The 13,372-nt window shown below is 34.1% G+C and overlaps 1 protein-coding gene and 1 long non-coding RNA gene across 2 annotated transcripts in view; both read right to left on the bottom strand.

The window, feature by feature from the left end:
• Positions 1–9,311, bottom strand: part of LOC122514520 — a 29,120-nt gene extending 19,809 nt beyond the window's left edge. Inside the window, exons 1-2 of the mRNA XM_043631405.1 lie at positions 9,139–9,311; positions 4,823–6,263 (exon numbers count right to left, since the gene is read on the bottom strand). Coding sequence (XP_043487340.1) covers positions 4,823–6,170 — 1,348 coding nt within the window. The 5' untranslated portion in view covers positions 6,171–6,263; positions 9,139–9,311. The remainder of the gene's footprint in view (positions 1–4,822; positions 6,264–9,138) is intronic.
• A 34-nt stretch (positions 9,312–9,345) lies between these two features.
• LOC122514521 lies at positions 9,346–11,826 on the bottom strand. The gene is made up of 2 exons (XR_006303077.1): positions 11,491–11,826; positions 9,346–9,459 (listed from the first exon to the last, which is right to left on the bottom strand). It is a non-coding gene; the product is annotated as an uncharacterized LOC122514521 (long non-coding RNA).
• Positions 11,827–13,372: the final 1,546 nt, after the last annotated feature.

Below are 13,372 nucleotides of genomic sequence, written 5' to 3'. Positions count from 1 at the left end.
ACAATGATAATTATATAAAAGGGTGTCGCGCGTAAATAAGTCGATTTATTGTTAGAAGTATGGTTTAACAGCACACGAGTAATTCTTTAACGATAAAACCGAGCACCATAAGAAGATATAAAGGAAATTCGATTCGTTTGCGCTCACGGAAGCACGTCTAAATGATTTCACCCTATGTGTTACGTAACCTTAAGTATCTATGCACGTGTATAAATGTGTACGCATGTGTGTGTTTATGTGTGTACGTAAGTATGAGTTTCATAAACGTGTTTCTCTGCGTGGTGGTACGCACGATTACGGGGTGAAAATGTCAGGCGTTCGCCATGAATCCTCTCTTTTATTTCTTTTCTTTTTTTCTTTTATTTATTTTCTTCCCTTTCCCTCTCTCTCACACTCTCTCTCTCTTTCTCTTTTTTTTTTCTTTTTCACTCACACGTTTCACATCGAACGCGTAGCAGCTGCTGCACGAAGTCTCCTCTTTTGCTTTCGGGAGATTCGGATATTTGGCGGAGAAAGACGACGAAGTTGCACGAATAGCAAACGGAGGAGAATCCTCTATCGATTTTAGAAGCTCCTTGTCGACTCCTCTCTCAACCTTTCAAGGTCAAGATAATTCGCTTTCCCTTTCAATCGGAATGTCGGTTAATTCTATTTAAACGTGTCCATTTAAATAGTTTCGATGATACTGGCACACGAGATAGGAAAATACTCGTTGCACCATTTTTTTCTTCTTCTAAATGCTCAACAGATTTCGCTAAGTTAATTGTTATTTAATTATTTTAAATTATTCATTTTTTCTTTTCTTTTTTTTTTTGTAAACAAACTAATTTCTTTTTTAGAGCCAAGTTTCAATATTTTTTCATTCAAAAATAGATATGACGAATAATTTAATAAGAAGTTAAATTGAATTTGGAAACGGAGAAGAAAGAAGTTAAATGTTTGAACATGGACAAAATTTTGTAAACAAAACAAATCTGATCTTAGATGATTCGATGTATTAAATTCAAATGTTAAAAAAATACAATCATGAAAAAAGATAATTTAAACTGTATTCCCCAAGGGTGGGTATATAAATCAAAGATAAAGAATTGTAAAAAAAAAAAAAAGGAAAAAAACTAAGAAATCGTTTCGATTGGAATCCGTTAACCTTTAACGGGGTAACTAGTAGTATCTAGCGGCACATAGTTCGAGATCAAACCAGTTCCTCAGTTGCACGTGCACGTTTCTCAGGTAAACTCACACGCACACGTTGTTCACCTCGTGCGAGTTGCACGAGAGAGATCTCTAATGCACGCGAAAGATCTAACAATTGAAGAAAAACACGAATACACATAAATAAATATATATTAACATAATAATAAATAAATATATACATATATATATATATATATAAAGTTAGAAGAAAAGAAAAATGATTGTCACAAGAACGTATTGCTTTCTAGTTGAACAGTGACACGAGTTTACTGCATTCTGTTTATAGTTCAAGTGTGACAGAGACAATCGAATGATTTACGGAAAACGATTAATCTTCGGTATTACACGTTACCCCATGTTGACACACTCGACAGAAAGACAATCGGATCTAATCTTTCTTCTGTATTTGTTTTTATTTTATTCCCCCCTTCCACAAAATATCCTACTTTCTATACAGCATACACGTAGGTTGATCATAAATATACGTTGGCGTATTAAACAATTTTCCGTCTATTTTCTTTCCATTATACAAGTTTTCCAGACCACGTTGAAAAAATGCGAATAAGTTCGAACCGTCAAAAATTTCTCCGTTTTTCTTTTTTTTTAGAAATTTTTCATACCGTGCCGATTAATAAAAATGTCAACTTCTACCTAAGATTATCCGATATTTAAAAGAAAATAATATTAATCGATATGAAATTTCGGGCTATCCAATAGACACATTATACGCATATCCGCAGCACGTGTACATAAGAATAAAAATAAAAGATAAAGAATAAAAAAAGAAGATACAAGTGGGACTACCTACGTAAATTCACACGCACACACACAAACACACATACATATATTCAAGAATAGAAGGTAAATAAATAGAAATAAGCATGATCGTTACCTTTTTGATCGCAAACGTCGCAAAGAACCATCATCTCGAGCAGGGTCTTGGAACGCGTGTATCCCAGTCGCGTGGTCACATCTGTACTGACATCTTTTTCGAGCTGGAGGGATCGAGCGCGAGCTATCGTGCGCCGTAATGGACGATAGCAGTCAGAGAGAGAAAGAGAGAGAGAGAGAGAGGGAGAGAAAGCAAGAGAAAAGAAAAGATAAAGACGATTGAACGTTTCACAACTGGGATAGATTCGGTCGTCTGGAAAGTGTTGACCGTTTGACAGCTAGGTTTGCACTGAGAGTCGAGTAAAACACATCGGTGGCATATGGGGACGGACGATGGTACCAACGATTGGTTATGTACTGTTGTGAGACAGGAGGAGGAAGAGAAAGAAGAGTAGAGGGGTAAGGGAAGAGAGGGGTTACGCCGATGCGTTTCATTGTACGTATGTACGTCCCTATGTGTGTTCCTGTATGTGTGTAGAGATACGCAGAGTATAGACGAGTAGCATAGGCCACCACCACCACCACCACCACCACCACCACCATGGTGATGGTGATGGTGATAGTGATGGTGGTGAGAATATGGCGGGGAAGGGGGCTGGAAAGGAACTCAGATCAATATTAGGGCGTAGACTCAAGGGCAAGGGCCGACACCGCCTATATACGTGTATATATGTATGTATGTATGTGTGTATGTGTATATAGATATAGGGAAGTATCCTACCATTCCAACCCATATCCTACCGAGAAAGGGAATCCGGATATTTCGGATGTGTGCCGAAAGGAAACGCATTTATAGATAAAAGTGACTTAAACGTGCCGATCGATCGCAACCGGAAATCTCTATCGCTTGGTACCCACCAACTTAACAGTGTTTCCTATTATCTATTTACTATTTTCTTTTTAGTCGTATTTTTATTTTTCTTTGTCAAAAGGTTTTAGGGATTTGTATCGTTGGATATAAGGTTCGGATATTTCTACGCAATTTACAGAGATTTGCGTTGAACGATAATTATTTTCATAGTATATAAAAAATTATTTGTTAAATTTAATAATTTATTTGTAATTTAGAAGAAAAGTCGAGTCATATGCGATATTGTCGTTTGCAATTTACAAAGTTTAATGTATTAAATATAATTTAATAATTTTAATAATTAATTTTTTAAAAACTACCAAATGAAAAAAAAAGAAAAAGAAAAATAAAAAGAAATAAAAGAGAAAAATCATATAAATTCGTAAAGCACGATTTAGTCAGGTAATTATTGATGCGACACGAGTGCAATTTAACGCTCGAGCAACAAACAAAAATGATAGCGTGTCGTCGAGCTATTAATGAACGTACGTTGCTCATCCTTCGACAGATACATACACGCATATACACACATACATACACACACATATATGATATATTCGTGTATATAATCCATGTTAGTATACTAAAATCCTTCTCATTTATCGAATAAACTTTCCCTCAGTTCAGTTCGTGAGAATCCGCATGCGGAGCGATTCGCACTGAGAGACCTTCTGTTCCTAAAGAAAACGTGACATTAAAACCGCGAGCCTAACCGATCCACGAACGATCCGTACAACGTTGCGTTCATCTATGAACTTCGAAAGTAACGTGAAACACGAGAAGAGTAACATTTTCTTAGATATTTTTCTGACCCAAATTGATCGAACTTTAGCCGAGTCATTCGCGAACAATTATTATCGAGCAAACGAAACTTCGAAAAACTTCTTAATCTCGCTATTTTTATCCGCTATCTAAAAGATACTCGGAATCTTATCTTTAAGATTTTCTATAAAACATATTTACTGTCTTGATATTTTTCAATTTTTTATTATTCAAATGTTCCTTTAACTTCCTCACGACGTTGTTTCAAAGGACACTGCGAAACATCCTTCCGATAAGATTTATAGTTAGACATTGAAAGTCTACCAAGTTATCCTGTTATCCGAACTCGTTGCGTGCAACGAACTAGAGATAGAGTATATTCGTATGTATTTAGATAATGTCGCAGATAAGGACACTTAAAAGCTAAAAAAAGGAAGGAAGGAAGGAGAAGGCTCGGGGCTTAACTTGGCTTAGCTTACGGCACTTTCATCGCTAAAGTATCAAAACGAAGATAAAATTAACAGGCTCCTCGTATCCCTGTCCTTATTTTATTTCTTTCATTTTCCCTTTCTACTCTTTTTTCAAAATATATAAACGGAGATACGGACGTTTATAAGACGAGATACGAAATTAATCATAGCTCTAATTTTCATGAAATGAATTGGTAAAACCGAGTTAAAGGAATGAAATAGGATAACTTAGACTCGGTTGACTTGTCATTACATGTCTTTTCCTGCGACAAGAGAAAAGGAAAACGTTACGTGGTTGTTTCACCCGGCAAATCCATATGTAGTGACATATGTTAGTCGCACACCACCCTGACCTACACTGGTAAATGAGACTGACTAAGTGAGCGAGTGAGCGAGTAGGGGTATCTAAAAATAGGGGTTGCCACAGGCCAACCAAGGGATTAATGGCCACGCCAGTTGTACCGTCATTTTAAACATCTCCGCTAACTTTGCTAATCCAATCAAACATCAAGTAAAATTCATTCTCCCTAGATAAGTTTAGAAACATATGTATCTTAAGAATATGCGTTAAATGTCTAACCAAATTTCCAAATATTCAACCAACTATTTCATATAAGAATCTTCAAAATGTGATTGTTTAACAAAGATTGCTTACCTTTTCGTTGATCCTCGCTATCCGAATGTAATTCCACGTCGTGTAATCTCATCGATTGTATAAATCCCCTCCAGTGACTTCTCGATCTTCCCCTCTCCCCTAAATCCATTTTCAAATCCTCCAGCTGTCGATCGGATTCCTTCAAAAGTCCATCCAATATATCCGGCCTATCCAATCCTTGTACAAATTTCGAATTATTTTGACAATCGTTGTCCAATCCTTTGGACAAACTCAACGAATGTTTCGAAATATCATCGAGATCTTCTTCCGAAGGATTAACTTGAGTATCGTCGTTAACTCGACTCCTCGAGTCTCTTCTTTTACGAATCGGTGGTCGTGGTTGCGGTTCGTTCAAACTCGTTTCGATTTTCTCAGTCGTCGTCGTCGTTGTCGTGATAGTTGCCGGTGTAGTCTTGGTCTTGGTCTTGGTCTTGGTCTTGGGTTGCCTCGAGTCTAGATTTTTCTCTTGAATGGTGGTACTCTTGCAGGGAGCTTTACCATTAACTTCCTTCGTTTGTAGTTGTTTGTTCGAGGACGCGTTCTTGGTATTACCATAACGATCCTTCAACGCGTCTCGGTTATTTCGAGACGCCTCCAAAAGCTTTTGGGCCAGCAAACGTGTCCTGTTGATCTCCCCAGCCAACTTTTTATCATCCTTCTCGTGCTCGACCCTCGACTTCCTCTCTTGAGAAATCTTCATCGTCGGTTTGGTATTATTATCAGGAATCTGGAACATCTGTTGTATTTTCATAATATCCGATCGAATTTTAGTCGGATTTCCTGTTGAATTTTTTTTCATATTTGTCATAGAACTTCTAATCTCAGGTTTATCCAATTTCTTCGTCGTTTTCACGTTCCTTTGAGATGGCGGAGTATTCCTAAGTCGTTCCAGGTCTTTCAGATCAGCCAACATTGAACTTTGAACTCTGGAAACTCTACCGTTAGATTCTTCCAATCCAATCGCGATGGTTCTTGGACGACCTCGAACATCAGATCTACCGATCTGACCCATCGGCATCAATGCCGGATCAACGAACACGCTTTCTCGTATTTGACTGATATTACGAAGCTTAGGTGCACCAATTTTTAATCCAGTTGTCCTCATAATCACTTTCTCCATTGATTCGATGTCTCTTTCACGACCCAATCGTTTCTCCTCGATAAGTTTAGCACGGTTTGCATCGATGGGACCGATGTAACTTCCCTGATAAACATTTTTAATTGGCGTTGAAGTTCCGAAAGTGTTGTAAACTGGACCGTTGGGTCTGCTCGTTCTAAGTGGCGACATTCTGACCAATTTCGGTGCATCTCTTGGATCATCTGTTTGCAAGCTACCTCTATAGACCATTTTCTTATAATTGATGCTTGAATCGAAGTTGTTGTTGTTGTTGGTTCAACGGAGTTGAAGATTGGCCATACTCGCATAACGCCCAGGGTGTACCTGTAAAAAGAAAATAATTTTAGTAAGAAGCCCACACAATTTGAACCCTCCTTTACCTACAAAAGCCCCGAATAAACACTGTTTTGGGGCCTACCCAATTAACTCCAATTAGGGTTAATTGTAGCAATTATTAATTTATTTTTTATATCCTCAATTTTTAATTGAAATTATTTTTATTTTTATTTTTGAACTCGAACGGAGTCCTGAGTTGTAGCCCATAAAGACCGTGCATTAAATTCATCCATACTCTAACCTAAAAATATATTTTGGTTTTGTTATTATTATCTAAAGGAGAAAATTCTTGTCGTTTTTAGGTTGATTTCTATCGAATAAAACGACACGAACTTTTTCTTGGCTTCCTAAAATTAAACCTTCGAATGAAGAAATTTTTAAAGAACAATTAACACGTTAACCGACATACAATTAAAAAAATTTATACTACCCATTATTCACGACTGATAACGATAAACATGGGAAGACCCTAATTTCGATCTTAAAATCTTATAAAAAGGAAGAAAAAAGAAATGTGAAAATTGGAAAACGTGGTATGGAAAGTAGGCTCGATGATGGACACGTTTAAAACGTTTGTCTTTTAAAGGCGGTCATATACCGCTTTATTATCACTTAAGAAGCCGTTCGTCGAATAAAAGACGTGGGTTAGACTTTGACTTTTATTCGCATGACCGTTAATCGGCGTGAATTAAGCTCGAAGTACGTCAACGTCCGTACATTTCTACATATATATATATGAATACGCAAATATATATACACGTACGGACATAAATACGTATATACTCACATGAATACACATACACATGAATACATGAATATACATTAATATACATGTACATAGTTGTGAAGGTTTTCTAGAAGGTAGGTGTCAGTATGTAGGCAGCGACCTGGCCATCTTACGACACGCGAAACATCGAATATGCATATATGTACATATACTTATATACATATGTATATATGTGTAGGTGTGCGTATTATACCAGCGTAAAATATTAAACGTTCTCGTCTCGAAACTCTCGTCAAATAGTCGTGTCAAGTACGTACCACCCGTATTCTAATTACTCTAATCCCTGCAAGAGTATTGCACGTTCTAATTATATGTTCAGAGACTGACTAAGATAGATAGAAAAACAGAGAGAGAGAGATAGAGAGATAGAGAGAAAAAGGATTGGAATGATCTAAGTTGCCATAAATGGACACCGAGGTCGATCGTCTGGAACGATTGTTGTAAGAGAACGCATGATCGATAGATAGATCGATCTGATGATTATTGATTTATGTCGATGAAGAATCCGTTATGCCAAGACTTATACTTATATTATACTTACTTATACATATGGTAGGTACATCCTTTTTTATATTATACTATGTATTTGAATTAGGTTTGTGTTGGTTAGATAATTAGATTATATCGACAAGTGTCTGTGTTTTACGTATCAAGTAACGGACGTATGTGATGCAGTTCATTTTATGTATTATAGTTTGAGCACACGTACGAAGTGCAACAGTGCATCGTTATAAAAATTAATAGATCATTTTTGATGGTCTTGTTTAGAAAAATTAAACACGTTTAAAGCGCAGCATTAACGTTTATCAAATTTATGGAACATTTTTCATATGTTTTTTGTTTTACAAAAACAAAAATTGATTCGAGATACGATATTTAATTTATTGTCGAAGAAAATAAAATAACTATAACAAATGTGAGAGTTGTATTTTTCATGCATTTCTTAGAATTGTTCGTATGAATGATATTTAAATGATCTGATTATTTTATCTTGAGTTTTTCCGTAGCGTTTTTATCGAACGACTTATCTTATAAACAATTTATTTGCATGCGAATTGTTACTTTATATTTCCGCGAGCAATACAATAAGGAGATATATTTCCTGTTGGCCTCGCTCAACGATTATGCCGAAGTAAACTGTGAGAAAGGATAAGGCCATACTAAGGTAAAACGACGACGATATTGAATAACGTGAAAAGGAAGATTGTTATATGTGTATTAGGTCAATGTTCTGTCAGTTTTATTCTATAACTTTCATCGAGATATATGAGAATATTTTAATTAATTATATATTAATTTATTTAAAAAAAAAAATCTTTTTTTTTCTCTCCATAAGATAAGTAATTTGTTCAAAATGATCTTCTTTTTTTTCATATTCTTACAATATATGAAAATAATGAATTAAATTATTTGGTATAAACATTAATATAATTTTTTATTAAAAAATATTTGATATATCATGCACATAAATGTTTGACTGATTACTATCTCAGGTTTACTTCCTAAATCTCACTTACAATTAGATACTAATTATTAATTATTAGTTATTATCCATATATAATGTACTGTATTTTGATCCTATTTTTTCATAGTACACGACAAATTATATTAGAAGAAAAAAAAATTATATAATCTACAAAATAGAATATATATTTTAACTTATATAAATAAATTTATCATCATCTTAATATGTTATTTATATTTTTCTTTTCATGTTATAGCATTGGATCTTACAATTAAGAACAAATCATTAAATGGTAATCGATCGAATCTATAAAAAAAACAGTTAAAGATATCGATCCATCGATCATAATTAATAAGCTTAGTAATAATAATAATAATAAAAGAATAATCTTAATATGTTATTTATATTTTTCTTTTCATGTTATAGCATTGGATCTTACAATTAAGAACAAATCATTAAATGGTAATCGTTCGAATCTATAAAAAAAACAGTTAAAGATATCGATCCATCGATCATAATTAATAAGCTTAGTAATAATAATAATAATAATAATAAAAATAATAATAAAAGAAGGCTAACTCGTGATGCGAAATAACTTAACAATTACGTACCTCTAATGTTACGGACGATGCGTTTCGATAGGAGGCGTAGTGTAACGCACGCGATTTGAAAAATAACAGCGTTGCACTCGATTGTCTACAATATATGTATCCCGACCTCGATGCGTTCAGTTTCCTATCCTTCTTTCTCTTCGACGATCTCTTGAGATCTCTAGGTCTCTCGATCTAAATCTCTTTTTCTTTCTCTTTCTCGTTTTCTCGTTTTCTCGTTTTCTCGTTGTCTCACTCGACGTTTGTTCTGCTCTAACGTTTCGCTCGAGGAATCCTAATAACGGAAATCGCTATGCCCCGACAACGATTCTCTCGTTAATTCTGCAACAAAAACAAAGTTCATGAATTTTCCATTAGAGGAATATTACGACCGATATTCCATCTTGCTAAAGTTACCATTAAAAAAAATTCTTCATTTTTATTCATAAAACTGCACTTGGCTTTTCCTCAACGTGATTTTCTCTTAAATTCGTTAAATTATCCGTTTCCATATCTTAATTGTAGATAAATTAATCTACCTTTCGAATATTATTCTCGGTCGTTGCTCTATTTTTAATTACAATGTATATATATATATGTATATAACAATTTTCGCACGAGGAGAAACATTGAAATTTACAACGTATGATATTTAAACGCGTATTGTATCTGATTTATGTTAATCCCAATGCCTATCATATTTTTTCTTCCGAATAATTGGATTATAATTACTTCGTTTTTTTTTATTTTTAATCCAATTGTCTCTCAATCTTATACGAGACTTGGGATATATTAACATTTGTATAATAATAATAATAATAATAATAATAATGAATAATTCATTTTATATTCCAACATACACACGTAAAAAGTACGTCAAATTTCATTAAAAAAACAAATACAAAAAAAAGGAAAAGAAAAAACAGGAACACAAATGGGTGTAATAAAAATTGCAATTGAAAGTCGATATTACCGACTGTTAAATGAATTAAAAATAGGAAATAAAAAAAAATAAGAAATAGAAATGTAAGAACGAAGTTGAAACGGAATGCATTTGTCGTACTTGATTAACGCCGATTCTGGTTATGCAAATCTCTCCCCTCCCCCACTCCTCCCCAGCCCCACCCCTTGTCTCTCTCTCTCTCTCTCTCTTTCTCAAATGGTTTTTAATACGTTTCGTATTTTTCTTTATATATTCACGTAGAAAAGCGCATCATCTTTTTTTGAAGCTTTCGTTAACGCGCGATCAAGCGCATCATTTAGGTCTCGAGATTATGGTTCCGACAAGAGAATAATGCAAAATGACGATAAATTCATGGTGGTCTCTCTCGTTGTGCGGTGTCTCATATGTCTTTCTTCTTCTTCTTCTTCTTCTTCTTGTTTATTTGTTTCATTTATGTGTTCGGATATAATAGATCTTGTTTCATAGATCGAGAGATGTTCAATTAATCGATCTCAAATTCATTTGAGAATATATTCTACGCGTTATATATTACGAAGAATATGTTATAGGAGTCAACACATTTTAAGACGATTAATAAAATCTCGAGCGGTCGAGCGTAATAAGATTGAAAAAGAAAAAAAAAAGTGTCCTTGGATGAGATGTATGTTTTTTTTTTTTTTTTTTGTTTAATATGCCACGATCTTGTAGCTACTTTTAAAATGGAACTTTTAACCATTTCGCGAATCATTCAAGGATGAAAAGTTAAATACGAAACATGGAAAATCGATAGATTTTTATTTTTATTGAAAAAATTGAATCGTCATTTGTTTTATGATATATTTGAAAAGAAAAAAGAAGTATATACTGTTGTACATAACTTATGTAAATTATGAGCATTAATTTATGCATTTAGGGTTAAGTAACTTGTATTTTTTAGAAAATGCATGAAAAAATGGTTTCTCTCCAGAGAAGGAGATGCAACCAAGTTGTCAGCGATGATTCGAGTTGCACAATTTATGTATATTTTATTTCGTGCGTGGGTAATTACCGTATCCAAGATAAAATCGATAAATTTACGCTACTTTACTAACTGTAATAGAAAAAACTCATAAGGTAAAATAAAAATAAAAGTTATTTGTTCGATAAACTTGGCACGTACAAACAAAAACAGACAAAATGGACGTAAATATCAGACATATGATAAAACTGTTAAACATTAGACTCGTCTATCGTATTTCTTTGCTCGGAACGAAGGAGAAGAAAAAATTTCTGACGAGATTACGTTCGTCAAATTTCTCGTCTCTCTGGACGAGATAAAAGATTAGATACGACGTCTCGCAACTCACGAAAGATATCTTACATCGAGTTGAAGATTCCAACGACAGAGCTATCACTTCGATTTCTTAACGCTCAAATAAACACCAACTCACCTAATCGTCGTATCTCCAACGTATAAAATAACTCGACCACAACAAAAATCTTGTCCGAGAAGAAGGAATACTAAAGAAAAGAAGAAAAAAAAACAAAAAGAAAAAATGAAAATCCCCTAAAACGTCACGTCGCACTTTATTTGTTTTAATCCCAATTGATCAATCGTCGTATTTTTCAAATCAAATACGTCGAAGTTCAAAATTCTGACCAAAGAAAAAAAATCAAAAGTCACTCGCGTTGCACTTATTTTTCTCGATCGTCTCTCATCAGCCTTGTTTTTTGTTTCTTCTACAAAACTAGTAAACACTTTTAAACGACAAAATTTAAACAAACGTGCGTACGAAATACGATCTATTTGAAATTTTTAATTAATAAAAAAACGTTCGATGTTTAATTAATAAAATGAATAATATAAAAGATACAAAACAAGAAAAGGATGAAAGCACGATTTTTGAAGCCGATTTCCTCTTCTGTCACTCTGTGCGAGTGTTCACGACGCGTCGTGTCGTGAGAAGGACTGAATGGGTCTGCCAGACACGAAACATAATCGCGTTTACGTGGACGCTGTTGTGGTAGATAGGCATATACACCTCTCTTCGTTTCCTTTCCTTTCCTTTCCTTTCCTTTAAACGAGTAGACGGTAAGACGAGTGGGGTAGGGAAAGATAGAAGAACCTTCTTAAAAACCCTCTCCTCTTCTAAACCCTTCTCCTCTTCCCCACTACACCTCCCCAATACCACGTGCCATAAGCACGAGCCTCGGGGGAATCAGAAGCACCCACGCGACACCCGGTATATGTTGGACGTGGGTCGTAGAAGCCTCTGCATGGCATTGAGATAGACGAGCACCGATTCTTTCTTCTTCTATTCTAAACGCATATCTCGTTTAGTTATTATTATTATGATTATTATAAATAAAGGATTCGTCTTCTCTTTCTTCTTCATTTCGATTATGTGGGCTTTACCCTATTTGGATTTATTTTGATTAAGAGTATTTTTTTCTAATTTCCTTTTTTCTTTCTTTTTTCTTTCTTTTTTCTTTTAGTATTAATGCAATTTCTGTATAAGTGGAGATTGTAATATATTTTTTTTTCTTTTTTTTTATTCGTTGCTGCGGCAGAATTATACGGGTATATAGGATTTTTATATCGAGGGTAGAAATTTGTATTACGTTTATAGAACATAGAATTAATTATTTTTTACTCGAATGGATGGCTGAATGTAGATTCTGTATTGATTACTACAAATTTGTTACATAGTTAACGATCAAATTTAATTTAGACCACTTCTTGTTTTTTATATGATTTAGAGATAATCTTTGAAGAATTTAATTATTTAAAACAAATATATTTCTCTCGCTCTTTTTCTTTTTTTTTCCTTTTTATTTAATACTAACTTTGAATTTCCTAATCAGTAAACTTCTATTCTCTTCAATTCTTCGTGGGACCCAACACTTAACAAGAATACTACGTATTTTGAGACTCGAGAAGGAGATAAATGTTTGGAGAAAGAGTGAAGTCAAAGGAAGATGAGGAAGAAGAAAAAGAAGAAAAAAGAGGGTATAATAGAAACGTAGAAGGGACGAGAATACGCCCACGATCATCGTCAAATCTCAACGAACACGTATACTTCCAGATAAAATGAAGAGACTTATCATAACGCAGAATGGACGTTACCTCGACCTGAACCTTTTTCCTTTTCCGTTATGAAATAACTATTTTTTAAACAATCAAAAACTTGCATATACTTTACAAGATACACCTCTGTTTGATTGGCCAATAAAAAAATGTCATTATTTTCAATATATTCAAAATATTTTCTTAACCTTTTTTACATACAATAATTGATTTGCGAATAAAAATATTATAATATCATAGTGTTA

The sequence above is a fragment of the Polistes fuscatus genome, unplaced genomic scaffold, assembly GCF_010416935.1.
Source record: "Polistes fuscatus isolate 324 unplaced genomic scaffold, CU_Pfus_HIC Scaffold15, whole genome shotgun sequence".
Classification (NCBI taxonomy): domain Eukaryota; kingdom Metazoa; phylum Arthropoda; class Insecta; order Hymenoptera; family Vespidae; genus Polistes; species Polistes fuscatus.
Note: the sequence above shows the minus strand (reverse complement) of the source record. Positions and strands in the feature narration are given on the sequence as shown.